We start from the raw sequence: 16,442 nt of genomic DNA, 5'->3' as shown, positions 1-16,442 counted from the left end.
TATTTAGGAGTCGGGTTAGTTTCGCGTCTAGGACCGAGTTTGGGTAAAAAAAAATGACGCGACCAACATTTAGGACCAGGTAAGGACAAGTCTTAACCCGTCCCAACCCGACCCATGCTCACCCCTACCGGTAACATGCATAAATCTCTTTTAGATATAAAAAATATTAATTTAAAATCAATTGAAATTATAATATAACTTATAATTTAAAATCATAGCCTCTATTTTTTAATTAATAATAAAATAATAATTTTCTTCTCTTTTCTTTCTTTAGGGATATCTTATCATTCGAAATATACTATCATTTTTCTCTGATCATTTTCTATTCAACCAAGTAAAAAATTAAGAGGCAAAAAAAAATTTATTCATTTTCTTTCCTTATTCTCTTGTATAAAACATTATAAAAATCTATTCTATTTACCTATTTTTCTCTATCTGACACTCTTTCTGGGCTCTTATAGGTCCTATATTTCCCTAATAGATTTTTAGTCATTTTGTCGGCTCTTATAGGTCCTCGACCTGCTGGGCTCGATGCCACCCCACTCATATCCCATAAGAATTTCACCCAATCTATTTTAAAAACTAACCTATCAACGGACAATGATAGATAATTAAGGCGAATCTAACATGGCAAGGTAACCCAAATAATCATTTCTAAATTTAGGGGAAATTGCATTAAATAGTCTTGAAGTTTGGCACACGACGATACACCCCTTTAATTAAAAAGAAAAACTTACCTTTATTATATCTTACATTTTATGTTACACTCATATCCCCTTATAATAAGTAATATTTTAAAATTAAATATTAGAGTACAAGATAATCATAAAGATAACTTTAAATTTTAAAATAAAGGAAGTCAATATCATTTTCAAAACTATAAACCAACAATGTGTTGATATAGTGGTATATGGTTTCGTTGGATCCACAAAGTTAAAGGTTTGATTTTTCGAAACAACACTTGTTGAAAAAGGAAATCATAAACTCTGAAAATGTTAATTCCTTACCAAAAAATAAGGGAATACATTTCATAGCACCAAATTATTTTTCAAAAGGATAAGAAGTATATTATTGTGACGAATGTTAAGTGTAATTTTACCCTCAAATTTATTTCATTCCTTGTTTTATTTCTCTTGTACTCTTATCTCTCACATGTAAATTATTTATAACAATAATGTAGTTTAATGCATTGCCTACTGTATGATATGTGTGATTCATGTTCCTAGCTCTTTCCTAATTCCCACGTTACTTAAAATAGAAAAAAAAATATGTGTACATAAGTTTTATACCTCTATCAATTATTGATATTTAATTATTGACTATTCTTTTCGTAAAAAAATAAATCAAAAAATGAATGATAAATCATTCTTAAATTTTCATATTTCCTTTCTTCTGCTCTATAAAACCACACACACCAAAACCTTCAACCCTATTTTCCTAACCAAATCGCACCCAACTCCGATCGCCGGAATCGCCGTTCGGAAAATTCAAATTGACGGCGGCGATGGCGAAGAAGAGAAAATCTGTTGCCACAAGCTTGGACGAAGTGGATCGAACCATGTACGCGTCGTTTTGCAGTGCTGCCAATTCCCTCTCTCAGCTATACACTCACGCAATGAACCACCAGAAGCTTTCCTTTCACGCCGGTGAATGCCACGCCCTTGTAAAAGTTCTTATATCTTGTTCTCAATTTGATGAAAAATATCAGTTTTTGTTTATTTGATTTTCATTTATTGGGTATGTTTATTGTAACTTTAGGTTTGTCACTGTATCTCCCATTTTAATGTTGTTGGTGAAATAAATATCATTCGTAAACCATTTTTAATTTATTTGTGGCTTTTCCATGTTTTTATGTTCTAAATATTTTATGTGGAGGTTTGGTTAGAATTATGTCATATAACCATAGTTGGTCCAATTGACTAAAGGATAGGTTTTCACAAGTCGGGTTTCGAGTCCTATGTATGGAGAAAATACGCGTTTATGGAGCTTTCTCTCCTTCAGTAAGCGTTCAAAGTGATTTATAGATATCAATTGTAATTGACAAGGAACAATTTGGCATATAAACTCTATGGAAGTGTGTCAATGCTTAATTTTATGGTAGGATAAGCTTTGGATGGCAAATATCCTCCTATTGTTTTGTACATTTCGTATAATCATTTATAGCTTGGGTGCTATTGTTGTGAGGAATATTTTCTGAGAAGTCCTTCTGACATGCTTGAATACAATTTTATCTTCAGAAACTAATGTTCAGTACATTTTTTGAGTGCTGACTGACTGAGAACTTGAACTGGTGGTGGCTGCTTTTGGCTTGCTTGTTTGTGAAATTTCCATTCATTCGTACATCTTTTGCTCCTTTATTCCTTATTAACCTCATTTCCAATTTCTTTCACCTTTTAAGTAGCTTAAATTGATTCTGTAAAGCTGCCAGTGGCAATAATTTTTTTTCCTATCCTACTCTTCTTGTTCAGAATAAAAGTGCTTTGTGTGTCACATTTTCAGATTTTGAGCAAAACTTGCAACTTTTTTTTTTTACAATTGCCACAGGTTGTGGACTGCTAGTGTCTTATTTAGTTATACTTTAACTCATGCATCTAATCTGAGTTTCTGCTCTTGTGTATGGGGTTTCAGTTTGTCTTCATATTCCATTAATGCAGTATGCTCTTCTGATTTTAGGAAAAACTTAATCAGTGGATATGGAGACAGCAAGAGGAAGGATCAAGGTTGTCACCAGTTGATGTAATTAACTACATTCAGGTTGGTTTCACTGTTATATCTTTTACCTAGCATATAGTATTATTGATGATTGCTTTTGCTCACGGGGAGTGTGAGACAGTATCAAATACAAACACACACTGGCATACACACAAAGAGAGATGAACTGCAGTACAGCATTAGAAATTAGTGGCAAGAAGTGAATAGGTATCATGTTGCAGCAGGTCAATGAAACTGGTTTTTTTCAGTCTCTATATCTCAATATTGAAATGGACCGTTGACCTGATCATGGTCTGGGTTTGCCCTTCAGGTTGTCACGTTTTGAAGGGGCCTGTGCCAAGCCTTTCAATGGGCTTTATAGAAGCCCATAGCTCACTCCATGACCTGGAATGAGTTCTTTTACTGCACAAGGAAAGAAAAGTAGTTGTCTTTTGATAAAAGAAGAAACTCATCAAGATAGAGATAATGATTACAAAGAGTTAGGACTTAGGAGGATAAAAAAGATACTCTTTCAACAAAGAAAGAAATATAAAAACCACCAAATGCTTTTACAGCAAGATAGAACAAAGAAAACATCACTGAAGCAAACCTTTCCAGTCCCTCAACATAAAAAGACCATGTGCTTTACCCCAAGAGTAAGACAAAGGCCTAATCTTATCCCAAAGAAGTAGCTCATCCAAAAAAATCTTAAAGATGCCTACACTCACCTCCTCCCTTAGAAAGTAGCATACATTGTACATTGCCACAAACTTTTAGTTTCATAGCACATATCAAATCCCTTAAAGCTAGTCAACTAAAATTGGTCCATGGTGCTTGTGCACAAGAGAGGTTTTGTGGAAAGCTCCGGAGAAGAAATGTGTTCGAAACTTCGAATTGCCTATATTCCAGTAATGAAGGATATGTATGATGGGGTCAAGACCAGTGTGAGATCATAAGACAAAGTCTTACAAGATTTTCCTATTGCTGAAGGACTATACCAAGAGTCAACATTGAGCCCCTACTTGTTTACATTTGTCTCGAATGTGCTCATTGAGCATATCCAAGAACTAGTGCCACAGTGCTGATTTTTGCAGATGATGTTGTCTTAGTGGGAGACTTGTGAGATGAATTAAATGGGAAGTTTGAAATGTAGAGACAAGCTTTAGAAGCACATAAATTTCCTACAAGTCAAAGTAGGACAGAGTATATAAAGTATAAGTTTAACAAGAGGTCGAGAAGTCGTACGGTAGAGGTAAAGATTGAGGATCATATTATACCACAAGTCACTAGATTTAGGTACCTTGGGTCGATCATATAAGATAATAGAGAAATTGATGGAGATGTGAACTATATGATTCAAGCGGGTTGGATGAATTGACATGGTGTTTTAGGTGTCATGTGATAAATTGGTACAACTCAAGCTTAAGGGGAATTTTTACTGCACCACTACAAGACCTGCAATGTTATATGGAGCTTGTGCATACCCAAGTATTGTTTGTACGATATTATATTTTCTTTTAGTCTTCATTTAACTTTCTGCTGAAAATTTGACATTTTAAAGCTAATTTGTTCACCGATAGTGATGCTTGAACAATTGATCAGGTATGTTTTGTTTCCGTAGCTGCAATCAATCTTGGTAACCCTTTTAAGCCACTGTCTCTTTGTTTCACAAGCCTTTTCTTTTTCTCACTTTCCTTTGGTTTTGTGCTGTTAGTACTTCAACTGTCTCTCTCTCCTCAATCTTTCTAGCATGTATAATGGTAGTGTTGAATGAACAAGACTTATTTATCCTCTATAATATATTGATTCTATCATTAAAGTTGCTGTAATATATCTGACATAGTCATATCCATGGGCTGGTTATTGCATATTATGATTTCTGATATATTTTGTCAGTAGAAAAGAACTTTCCTCTTGGAAAGGTCTGGGAAGTAACTTGAGTCAAAATCTAAGTGGGAGGAATCCGTCTTGATTTCTCTGATGAATAAAGCTATTCCTTTTTGTCCATGTTTCATTTTCTAGAATTATCGAGGAGGTAGTATCTATTTACAATTTAGCATAACTCTGCTATTTTAAATTTTGGAGATCAAGATTATTTGAAAATTCCTTACCCCACATGCAGTCTTCACAAATCACAAGATACAAGTTGCTAAATGAGTGAAAGTTTATTCCCTTGCTTGCAGAATGAACTAGATTATTGTGGAGAGGAGCAGCAATCCATGTCACCTAGAGCACCACTGCAACAACAGCAGTCACAAGCAGTAATGCATGTCCCGAGTTCTGATAATCAACCAAAAAATTCTGTGTTTTCAAATGCTTTGTCGAGCCCCGTTCGTCGAAGTCTTCATCAGGCAGGGAACCACTCTAGTGGTCTTGGAAATCGGAACACCGAACCCGACTTTCCTCACCAGCAAAGCAGGGATTCTGTTACATTTGGTTCAGATGATTCTGCCATGGACATGCATGCAGACTAGTCCTGCCTATTGTTTCATAGATTTAAAATTCTTGTCTTACCAGCCTTCTGCAATACCTACAAAAGAAGCCACCCATAGGAATTCCATATCAGGGTTTGTTCTTTATATCCTACATGAAATGACAGGAGGATGGAACTATTTCTAGTAACTGTTTAGTATGGTTATTTTGTCTGAATGATTAGTTTGGGTCTTTGAAAGTGTTCTCTGTAAAGTTTTTTGTTGATTTTTAAAGCACATTTCAATTTGGCCTTTAATTTTACTCTGTAGAGTTCATGATGGTTTACACTGTGGTTATGGCTTCTGGGATGTTAATGCTGGAAATTAACGTTGAAGTAGTTATGGATATAGGCAAGGAAAGAGTGAAGTGAAAAGATTGAGACACTGCTCCAAAGATCAAGTGATGCAATTGAAGAGTGAAAAAGGGGTTTTCTTTTTTGCGAGGCATAAAAAAATGCCAATGTTATGTGGAGTGAGTTTCCTAAATAGATTATGAAGATAGTAAAAGAGACAATTGGTGAATCAAGAGTATTCGGATCTAAGGGCAAAGAATCATGGTGGATGCAATGCAAATGTGCGGAATAAATTAAGGTGAAAATGAAATATTACTAAGTGTGACTTGTTTAAATGTAGAAAATTGGGGAAAATATTACAAAGTGTGACTTGTTTTAGGCCAAAAGATGGAGAAAGAAAATTCACAGTCTTGCTAAAGGTAAGGACATAAATAATAAGGTATTTGGACAAAGATAGAAGCATTACTTTTACAAGTTATTTAACCAAGGTCATAAAATTTAATTGCACTTTGGTAGGCCAAAGAATAGTGGTCAAAATTATACCTTTTAGCATAAAACTTAGGAGTTTGAGTAAAATATGCATTGAAGTAGATGGATAATAACAAAGTTGTTGATCACATATTATATATATCTTTTGATGTTTGGAAGTGTCTAGGACAATAGGGCATTATTTTGAGTTATTTAAAGAGATTACACAGTTTAAGAGTAGATGAGAAGAGTAGTGAGGATACATTTTAAACCTTATTTTTTTTTGTATTTAACACTAATCCTTGTTTATAAAAGCATAAGAGAGTAAAATTGCACAAATTATATTGGGGTAAGCTCATTAGTTACACTTGAAGCTATGGGAGAGAGTAATTGACTATAGAGATTAAGATAAGAAATGCATATTATTGAAAATTAATTTAGATTAATGCTAGTGAGATCACTCATGGAGGCAATATATATTTCCTACAACGACTAATGGAGTAATGTCAAATAAATCAAAAAAAAACTTCTGCATATATTTCATTGATTTGGAGAAGATATATAATAAGGTGTCAATATAAGCATAGCAGAAAGTGGAGGATAATAAAAAAAAAAATTTCCTTATATTCAAATTGTCAATAATATGTATTATGTGGTCATGACTGAAGGTAATGTTACATAAGATTTTCCTATATAACTATAGTCATCGAGTGTCAAATTGAGCCCCATTTTTTAAAATATGTTTGGATGACAGTGTATTCAAAATCTTGTACCATGATACATGCTTTTTGTTATTGATATTGTCCTAATTGACTTAGGCTTTGTTTGGGAGTGTGTTTTTGGAGAGGAAGGGAAGAGATGGCTTTGGAAAGCCCCATTTGTTTGGGAGTTTGATGAAGGAGAGGAGAATGTTTTGGAGGGTTTCTCAAGTCCTCTAAAACCCTCAATATGTCAATTTTTATAGTTCCCCCAATTTGTGATTTTTCTAGAGACAAAATGTCAAAATACCTAAATATTATTAGTAAAATTATAAAATTATATATTATTGTCCATTTATCATTATTAATTATATTTTTAAAAATGAAAAATGAAAAATATTCTTACACTATAATTAGTTTACCCTCCCTATCTAAATTTTATACTCCCAAACAAGAGAGAATATTACCTTCCTTTTTCCTTCCTAGCCCTTTCATCCATCTCTCATAATTCTCAAACATAGTCTCAAGAGATGAAATGCATGCAAAACAAGAAATTTTGAGAGAAATTTTGGAAACATATAAACATTTAAGTTGAAGTAGAATGGACGTTTGTAAGCTAGGCAAAAGACAAGTAAATCCTACCTTAGAGGTGAAAATTGAAGATCTTGTCACATTGCAATAACAATATTAAAGTATATTAAGTTAATCACAAAAAAATGACGGGGAATAGAGGGGAACATACAAAATATGATTTCATTAAGTCACATGTATTATAAGATTTCAATGACATGAATGAAAGGGAGGAATGTTTTGAATGTTGTACATTATATAGATGTGTCAATGAAACTTCAGATTTTTTTTACAGCACAATTATAACACTTGTGGTGTATGAAGCTCATATTGGGCTTTAAACGTAAACTAGTGAATAAATTCATTGTAGCAAAGATTTAAAATATTATATTTGATTTCTAGACAAAATAAAATTAAGAATAAATATATTAGAGAAAATTGGGACAACACCTAAGATTGGTAAATATCTCCTTAAGTACCACCACCCTATTAGTCAGTTTATTTGGATGAGCATGACATGCTATTTTAGTTCATTTATCAATGGTTAAAAAAATAAGAACCAACAACCAATTTAAATGGTTAATAAAATAAGAACTAGCAATCCCTTGTCCAATGCTCCAAGCCCAACCTAATCATCAAAGTCATTTCCTATAATGAATAAAAATAAGGATTTTGTGAACCTATTTTTATAAAATAAAATCATTACATTTCAATTTATTTTTAAATAATAGTATATGTAGTTGGTAATTTTAATTTTTTTTTGTTTTATTTGTGACTGTTAATTTTTTTAATATCGTTCTTTTTATTTGTTATTATAATTATAGTTAATTGCATTTAACTCATCAATTATGATGAAAATATATAAAACAAGATTGAGTTATGAAATGCTTTAGTTATAATTACTGAATTAATTAATTATGATGAAAAAACTAAGCTATGGTTTGCTTTAGGTGAAATTGGTTTACCTAGAAAAATTTCACGAATATATTAGGTGATATCCTCTTGTGTTATTAAAAAAACTCTTAAAATATTGTTAGCTAATAGTTATTTTTTTGTTTGAATGTAGTAATCATTTTTCATATTAATCTAGGCGTTACTTTTCACTAAAAAAAATTACATTATTATTTAACTTTATGAATATGTTCATGATATTTTATAAATGTATATGTAATTTTATGGAAGATTAAAATCTTAATTAACATGCAATTTTAAGGAGGATTAAAATTGTAATTAATATGATGATTTTGTTCTTGATATAATAATTAATGCCTGTGATTTGAAGGGAGATTTAAATATTAATTAACATGAAGACTTTGTTCTTTGTATTATAATCAAAAGAACAGAGACATGATATAAGAAGATAAGTTATCTCATTCAATCTCTAAAATCTTGACATGTGTCATATTTAATCATTTTATATAAAAATATTTCTAAAACTAAAAAAAAAAACAATACAGATGTCATACTTTTATTGAGTGGAGTAAATAACTTATATTCTGGTATGAGGAGGAGATACTACTATCTATAATCAATTCATATGTTATTTTAAAGAAGATTACATTCTTAATTAAGGTGATGATTTTATTCTTCATATTATAATTAATTAATATATATGGTCAATTTATATTAACATGATCCAAGAAGCCGAAGTATCTATTTATATCACTTGCTTGAACCTAATTTATGTGGTCAATTTATATTAATGTGATACAAGATACGATCAATTTATATTAACATGATCTAGGAGGCGAAGGATCTATTTATGTGACATTGGAACCAGAAAGTTAATAAAATGAATGACCTAATTAAACCCATTATAATAAACGAGCTTTCAGATGAAGCCCAATAGGGGCAAACGATGTCGTGTGCTAGCAAGTGCGTATCGATGTGTAAGGCTTATTTTTAGTGCTGGAAACAAGCCGAACTGAGTCGAACCAGAGCTGAACTTGGTTCAGTTCGATAAAGATTTTCTCAGCTCAAAACTTTATTCAAGTTCGATACGAGTTATTTTTTTAGCTTAAGTTCAAATCGGTTAAACTTCATGAACTGTTCAGCTCAGCTCAAATTGGTTTATTTAGACAACTCAAATACTTAATTCATTTTTCAAAAAATACTGCACAAAGTTTATTATTTTATTTACAAGTCTAAAAGATAAATATTTTAAAATTGAGCACACAAAATGATTTCAAACTTTCAATAAATTCATCACATTTTATAATGATATTTGAAAACATTCAAAACAACTATATTGTTCTTGTAGAATTTCAACTTTGTTGATGAACTGATGGTGAATGCTACCCTCCAACATCAACAATAGACATATATTATCATTCTATCAAGAAAGAACATTCAAATATGTCAAATTCATGAAGTTATAATGACAAAGTTAATGCAACAAAAAACAAAGAAGTACACTTTCTAAGATAAAACTATGCAACACCAACTATGTAAGAATTCCAAGAATCTTGTTGCTCAAAACTTGTTGCCTCTTCATATTTAATGTTCTTTCCTTTACCAAATCCTTCTGTTCTAGCAAGTTTTATGTTGTCCTGCATTGCCCGAATCCAAAAACTGAACAAACCGAAATCCAGCCTCCCTAGAACATTCAAAATAACAATATATATGAATATATAAAGATGACATTTTATAAATAGTGACACAATATCCAAATTTCAAACTCATACACTTAGCCATAATTATTACAAAAAATTAATTATATTTCAATATCCACTAAAGAAAAGTGGTAACCATAAATAACCAAAATCAATGAAACCCTAAACAAGTAGACAAATGAAACAATGATAACTAATAAATAACCAAAATTACACAAATAATTAAAAATAGGATAAAGAATGTTGGTTCAGGTCCCTCAATTACCTTTGTGCTTAGATTTTGTGAAGTATGTTCTTGCTTCTTTCTGAAATGTGCTTGAGAAGTTGAGAGTAATTGCTTCTTCTATTCTTTGTTAATCAAAATGAGTGGATTAAAATTTGATATTTTGTTGCCTTTGCATCTTCTTTCTTCAAGGCGTCTTTCCGTCTTCTTTCTCATGTCTCTATATCTTCGTTCTGTCATGTTGTCACTTGTCATTTTCTTTTTTAGTACACTCAACATTTTTTACCTATAAGCCCATTAGCCCATTAGCCCACAAGTCACAAGGCTATTGCATGGGGTACACATTTGTTGTCCCATAGTTTGTGCCATGAACTTGTGATTGGTCAGAAAAAATATATTTAAGTTAAAATTTAATTATTAAGTATTTTTTTGACCAATCACACACCAATGACACATAGAGTGACTCAAACTGTGAAACAGTAGATGTGTTCCCATTGCATGGGTATTGACAATAAATATAAAAATTATTTAATATATATATATATATATATATATATATTATCGAGCTAGCTCATGAACCTAATGAATCGAACTATATCCGACTCAAGTTCGATTCATTTATTTAACGAGCTCAATTTTTTATGTATGTTATTTATCTATTGTATAAACAAAAAAAGTATAACAATAAAAAAATGAAATAAAAATAATAATCTTAAAAATCAAGATAAAATAGTATCTATAAGACTAGTGTTTTATCGTGCTACTTTATGTTGTCTAAAACATGCTAAAGTAGTGATGTTATGTCTTGTGTCTTGAAATATTACTTTAGCTTGTTCTATTTTTCTAAATAAATTTTAAAAGCAAAGTAAGGTAGTCTATTATAGGCCTTGTGCCTTGTCACGTTACCTTATGTTGTTAATTATTTTAAATAAATTAAAAACAATGCAAAGTAGTGCATTATATGACTAGTTCCTTGTTGCACTATTTTTATGTTGTCTAAAGCAAGGAGAGGTAGTGGATCATATGACTAGTGTCTTGTCGCGTTACCACATCTTGTTAATTTAAAAAAAAACTAATAACTTAATAAAACGATGTAAAATAATGCACTATAGGACTAGTTTCTTGTCACGCTATTTTATGTTGTCTAAAACAAGGAGAGGTAATGCACTATAGGACTAATGCCTTGTCGTCTTACCTCATCTTGTTAATTTTTAAATATAATAATTTAATAAAAATAATGTAAAATAGTGCACTATAGGATTAGTTCCTCGTCGTGATACTTTATGTTCCCTAAAGCAAGGAGATATAGTGCACTATAAGACTAGTGCTTTGTCGCGTTACCTCATATTATTATTTAAAAAATAATAATTTAATAAAAACAATGTAAAGTAGAGCACTATGACTAGTTCCTTATCGCGATACTTTATATTGTCTAAAGCAAGACGATGTAATGCACTATAAGACTAGTATCTTGTCACGCTATCTTATCTTGTCAAAATTTATAAAACAAAAAATAGAAGTACATCAACTAATCTTCCATTTTGTGGAATAACTATGAAGCCTTGATTTCTCTATTGCAGCTAGAGATACGTAGGAGCATATATTTCCCTATCAGACACAAAAAAATAAAAACTTTTTTTGTATAATGTGTGAGGTTAAAATTAATGTTTTGGACGAATATCCACATAACTGATCTAGGTATCGTTTTTATAACGGGCGACATGAGATGCCTAACACCTTCCTCATCCGTAACCGACTCCAGAACTTAATTTTTCTTTGTGAGCAAATCAACCCTTATTTTTAATTCGGTTTTCATGTTTTCCCTTTAAAAAATATCAATATTGACTATTAAATTTATTTGTATTAGTCTCGTTGCACCCACGAAAGTGGGGTAGCGACACTTCATACCTAAGACTTGAAACAATCTTCTCCCTAGAAGTTGGATTCTAGTCCAAATAGTGATAACACCTACTTGAATAGTCATTAATGAAATCAATCAAATTTCGCCTTGCCACATAGGAAAGTATTGTTGATTTTTTAGAATGCCTTGTGTATTCTCATTCATTTTAACAATGAAGCCATCAAAGCTTAATATACAAAGAAGAAATTACTTTATTCAACCAAAATTCTAGACACTTTTAGAAATGAAAAAATGTAAGTGTCATAACTAAGTTAGTTATTTAACTGAAAAAAGGTACATAAGGTTGACCTGCGTTGACTTACTCTGCTAGGGTTTTTTCGATTCCAATTTTAGGGAAATCATGAATCATCCCCTAATTCCATGGAGTTTCCTTGGGAATACAGACCCCCTCCTCTACCTCCCTCTAGTCACCCTTTGGATTCGGTAGAAAATAAAAAATCGTTCGTTCAAGCTCTAAAGAATTCTTGTGACATTGCTATTTCCTAGCTGCCTCAGCCTTGTATTAAAGGAGATGTTGTTGCCATTAAAATTCCAGAGGAAGACTACCAGGCTGGATTACAAAGGTGCAAAACCCATCTTCATGGGAGACTTATCATGTCAAAGGGAGACGCCCTATCAAATTTACTGACCTCAAATCCAAGCTCTCGGTGCTTTGGAATATGATAGGTAAGTGGAATATGATCTCCTTGGGTAAAGGTTTTTACGATTTCTCTTTTTCCTCGGTGGAGGATATGAGGAATGTTTGTGCAATAGGTTCCTGGAGCCTAAAGTCGGGATTCCCGAGGCTCTTTCTCTGGGCTCCAGATTTTAATCCTAACGATCAAAAGCTTACCCATTCTTAATGTTAGGTAAAAATCTTGGGTCTTCCTTAAGAATATTGGGGTGCTAAAATAATCTTTTCTATTGCTGGGGGAATTGGAACCCATGTCTCATTGGACGATGCAACCACCAATAGAACTTTTGGTCATTTTGCTAGAGTTCTGGTTGATATAGATCTAAAGGCAAGCCTTCTAGACCAAATTCTAGTTGAAAGAGAAGGCTTTGCCTTCTTCGTTCCAATTGAGTATGAAAATTTTTCACACTTTTGTTTGGGGTGCAATTCCATTGGTCATCTTGCTCCAAATTGTCGTAAAACTTCAAAATCAGGTGGAGGAGAAGACAGTTCCAAGCCATCAATAAAAAAGGATGCTGGGGTGGAACATTAGAAACCTTTGGAAAAAAAGGATTCTTCTAAAAAGAAGCCTCTAATTGTTGAAAATGATTTGGTCATCAATCTGGAAATTGAGAGCATGGATGGGATAAACATTGATGATTTGGAAAGGGTGGATCTCACTCTTGATAAAGAGGGCCACGACAACATAAGAGAGGTCACCTCAGATGAAGAATCTCTTGCAGTGGAGGGCTCATTAGAGGACCGCAAAGGGCTTCTACAAGGGAACATTGAAGTTTTACCTCTTGATGATATTGAGAATCTAGCTGTGACTAGAGAGTCAAGAATTGCTGGAAAGTTTTAGGGGGATGAAGATGCAACCGAAGTGGAGGAAGAAACAACTTTCACAAAAGTTCTATCTAAGTCGCAAAAGAAGAAAATGAAGCAAAAATCTAGTCAAGAAAATGTTCATTTCACTAGAAGGGGTGGGTATCTTAATATTGCCCAATGAAGGTTCTTTACTGGAATTGTAAGGGATTTGGTAAATCTAAAACGAGATTGGTTTTAAAAAATCTCTGTTGTGCTAATAAACCAGATTTGGTTTTTTTATCTGAACCTATGACCCCTGCGGATAAAGTCAGTCCTTTATTTTGGGCAGGGCTCAATTTGAAGTTATTCTTGGTGAATGACAGAGGTCCTCATCTTCCTAACATTTGAGGTCTCCATAGTGTTCATTTGCAACTTGTAATAATATCCAACTCAAGTCAACATATTTCCATTTCTCTTGATCTGGAAAATCATCACTTCTTCATTTGTGCAGTTTATGCGCACACTAATTATCTTCAGAGAAGACAACTGTGGGAGGAAATTAATTCATTGATGTCCAATTTTCCTAATGCTTGGTGTTGTGTGGGTGATTTTAATGTGGTGTTAAGTGCTAATGAGTGTAGAGGCCCTAACCTCCTTGCTAGATTGCCTTGTGATGAATTTAAATCCTTCACAGATGGTGCTGATTTAACTCACATTCTGACCAGGGTAGCTGAATTCGCTTGGACTAATAGAAGGAGAGGCTCTGATTACACTGAAAAGAGATTAGACAGAAGTATTTGTAATGGAGACTGGTTGTCGGTTTGGAATCACATTGTGTGTTGTTCTCTGCCAAGAATCTGCTCTGATCATCATCCTTTGTTAATTTGTTCTTCCTTTACAACTGATAGTAGGATAGTTCTCTTCAAGTTGCATAATATGTGGATTCAACATCATGATTGTAGAAGGTTAGTTGCTGAAACTTGGAACACTCATGTGGTGGGTTGTGCAATGTTTATTCTATCACAAAAGTTAAAGATCCTAAAAAAGGAATTGAGAACTTAGAATAAAATTGTCTTTGGTAATGTTCACGATAGAGTGAAGAATGCCACGACCCTTCTTGGTTCTGTCCAGAAAATGTTGAATGACTTGGGGAAAACTCAAGATCTGATTGATCAAGAGGCTATAGACCAAAGGGAGCTGTTAGACGCCCTCTCGGCGGAGGAGGCCTTTTGGAAGGAAAAGTCTAGACTAAATTGGCACAATAGTGGGGATAGAAACACAAATTTCTTCCATAAGGTCACTAAAATAAGGCAAGCCACTAAATCCTTGACTTTACTTAAAGATGGCTATAATATTCTACTAGACCCTCAGGAAATTTCTAGTCATGTCTTATCCTATTACTCTGATCTGTATGCTTCGTCAAACAACATTACACCTAATAACTTCATTGATTCAGTGATTCCAAATCTAGTTTATGAGGAGGATAACATAATGCTCTTCAAGGCTCCTCTTTCTGATGAAATTATATCCGCTATCTTTGCTTTGAATGGTGAGGGGCCCTCTGGCCCTAATGGGTTTGGAGGTTGTTTCTTTCAAGCTTTCTAGGATGTTGTTAATTCTGATGTTTGCAATTCGGTTTTGCAATTATTCCACCAAGATTGGTTATTGCCTAATCTGAATTCCAATACGGTGATTCTTATACCCCAGTCTCCTGGTGCAAAAAAAATTGAATATTTCATTCCAACCTTGCCCCAAAAATTGTTTCTAGTCAGCAAAGATGATTTATTAAAGATAAGCATATCCAAGACTGCATTTTTATTGCTTTAGAAGCTATCAACCTTCTGGATCACAAAAGTTTTAGTGGAAATCTGGCTATAAAAAAAGCTTATGATACTCTTGATTGGGATTTTTTACTGGCCACTCTCAAAGCTTTTGGATTCAGCAACAAATTCACAAAGTGGGTCAATGTCATCCTTCAATCTGTTAAATTATCCACTGCTGTTAATGGGCAGAGTGTGGGTTTCTTCAGTTGTAGAAGAGGGGTCCGATAGGGTGACCCTCTCTCTCCCATACTTTTCTGTCTTGCTGAAGATGTACTAAGTAGGGAGATTTCTAAGCTGATTAGTGACAAAAAGATTTGCACCATTTCTGGTCTTGGTGGGATTCAAACCCCCAGCCATGTCCTTTATGTAGATGACATTATGATATTTTGTAAAGGCACTAAAAGAGAGCTGTTAGCGCTCAAGGATTTGGTCAAGGATTATTCCAAAGCTTTTGGTCAAGTCATTAACCAAAGTAAATGTAAATTTTATACTGCTAAAGCAACGCCTAGAAAAATTATAAATCTATGTTCTTGGCTAGATTTCTCTCATGGAAGTCTCCCCTTCAATTACTTGGATGTTCCAATCTTCAGGGGAAAGCCTAGGCGCATTCACTTGCAACCAATTGCTGATAAAATTGTCTCTAAACTTACGAAGTGGAAGAGTTCCATTTTTACATTATGGGCAAAGTAGAGCTTGTGAAATCCATATCTCAGACTATGTTACTTTATAGTTTCCATGTGTATTCTTGGCCTGCTCAACTGCTGAAGTATGTGGACAATTGCATTAGAAATTTTATTTGGTCGGGTGATATAAAAGTGAGAAAGTTGGTCACTGTGGCTTGACATCAAGTTTGCACTTCGGTTAAAGAAGGTGGCTTAGGCATTAGATATCTTACAGCCTTAAATCAAGCTGCCTTGTTGAAGCTTGCTTGGGGTATGCTCTCATCTACTCAAGACTGGACAATTTTTATAGGAACATATTTCATAAAAGTAGCATGCCTAAATTAAGTTATGTGATATCTTCAGTTTGGCTAGGTATTAGAAATGATTGGCAAATGGACTCCTCTAACTCTCTTTGGCTTGTTGGTAATGGGAATCAAATTAACTTCTGGATGGATAATTGGTTGGGCTCTCATTTGGTAGATTCTTTGCACATCCCTCATGATATTCAAGCTTCTCTTATAGCTTTGATTGCAGACTTTATTGTGAAATGT

The 16,442-nt window shown here is 33.2% G+C and overlaps 1 protein-coding gene across 1 annotated transcript; it reads left to right on the top strand.

Annotated features, from left to right (window-relative positions):
- LOC109363176 lies at window positions 1,388–5,425 on the top strand. Its single transcript, XM_019609334.1, has 3 exons — window positions 1,388–1,663; window positions 2,674–2,754; window positions 4,875–5,425. Exons 1-3 carry the CDS (start codon window positions 1,505–1,507, stop codon window positions 5,163–5,165), a joined length of 531 nt encoding a protein of 176 aa, XP_019464879.1. The 5' UTR covers window positions 1,388–1,504; the 3' UTR covers window positions 5,166–5,425.

This window comes from Lupinus angustifolius, chromosome LG13 (genome assembly GCF_001865875.1).
Source record: "Lupinus angustifolius cultivar Tanjil chromosome LG13, LupAngTanjil_v1.0, whole genome shotgun sequence".
NCBI classification, from domain to species: Eukaryota; Viridiplantae; Streptophyta; class Magnoliopsida; order Fabales; family Fabaceae; genus Lupinus; species Lupinus angustifolius.
This window is presented reverse-complemented; position numbering and strand designations above follow the sequence as displayed.

What these genes read in the sequence shown, in the direction of transcription:
- LOC109363176 (XM_019609334.1), top strand. Translation starts at nt 1,505, where the DNA reads ATGGCGAAGAAGAGAAAATCTGTTGCCACAAGCTTGGACGAAGTGGAT. An exon ending in CCGGTGAATGCCACGCCCTT is followed by an intron (nt 1,664 to 2,673) that starts GTAAAAGTTCTT and finishes TTCTGATTTTAG; the next exon opens with GAAAAACTTAATCAGTGGAT. An exon ending in ATGTAATTAACTACATTCAG is followed by an intron (nt 2,755 to 4,874) that starts GTTGGTTTCACT and finishes CCTTGCTTGCAG; the next exon opens with AATGAACTAGATTATTGTGG.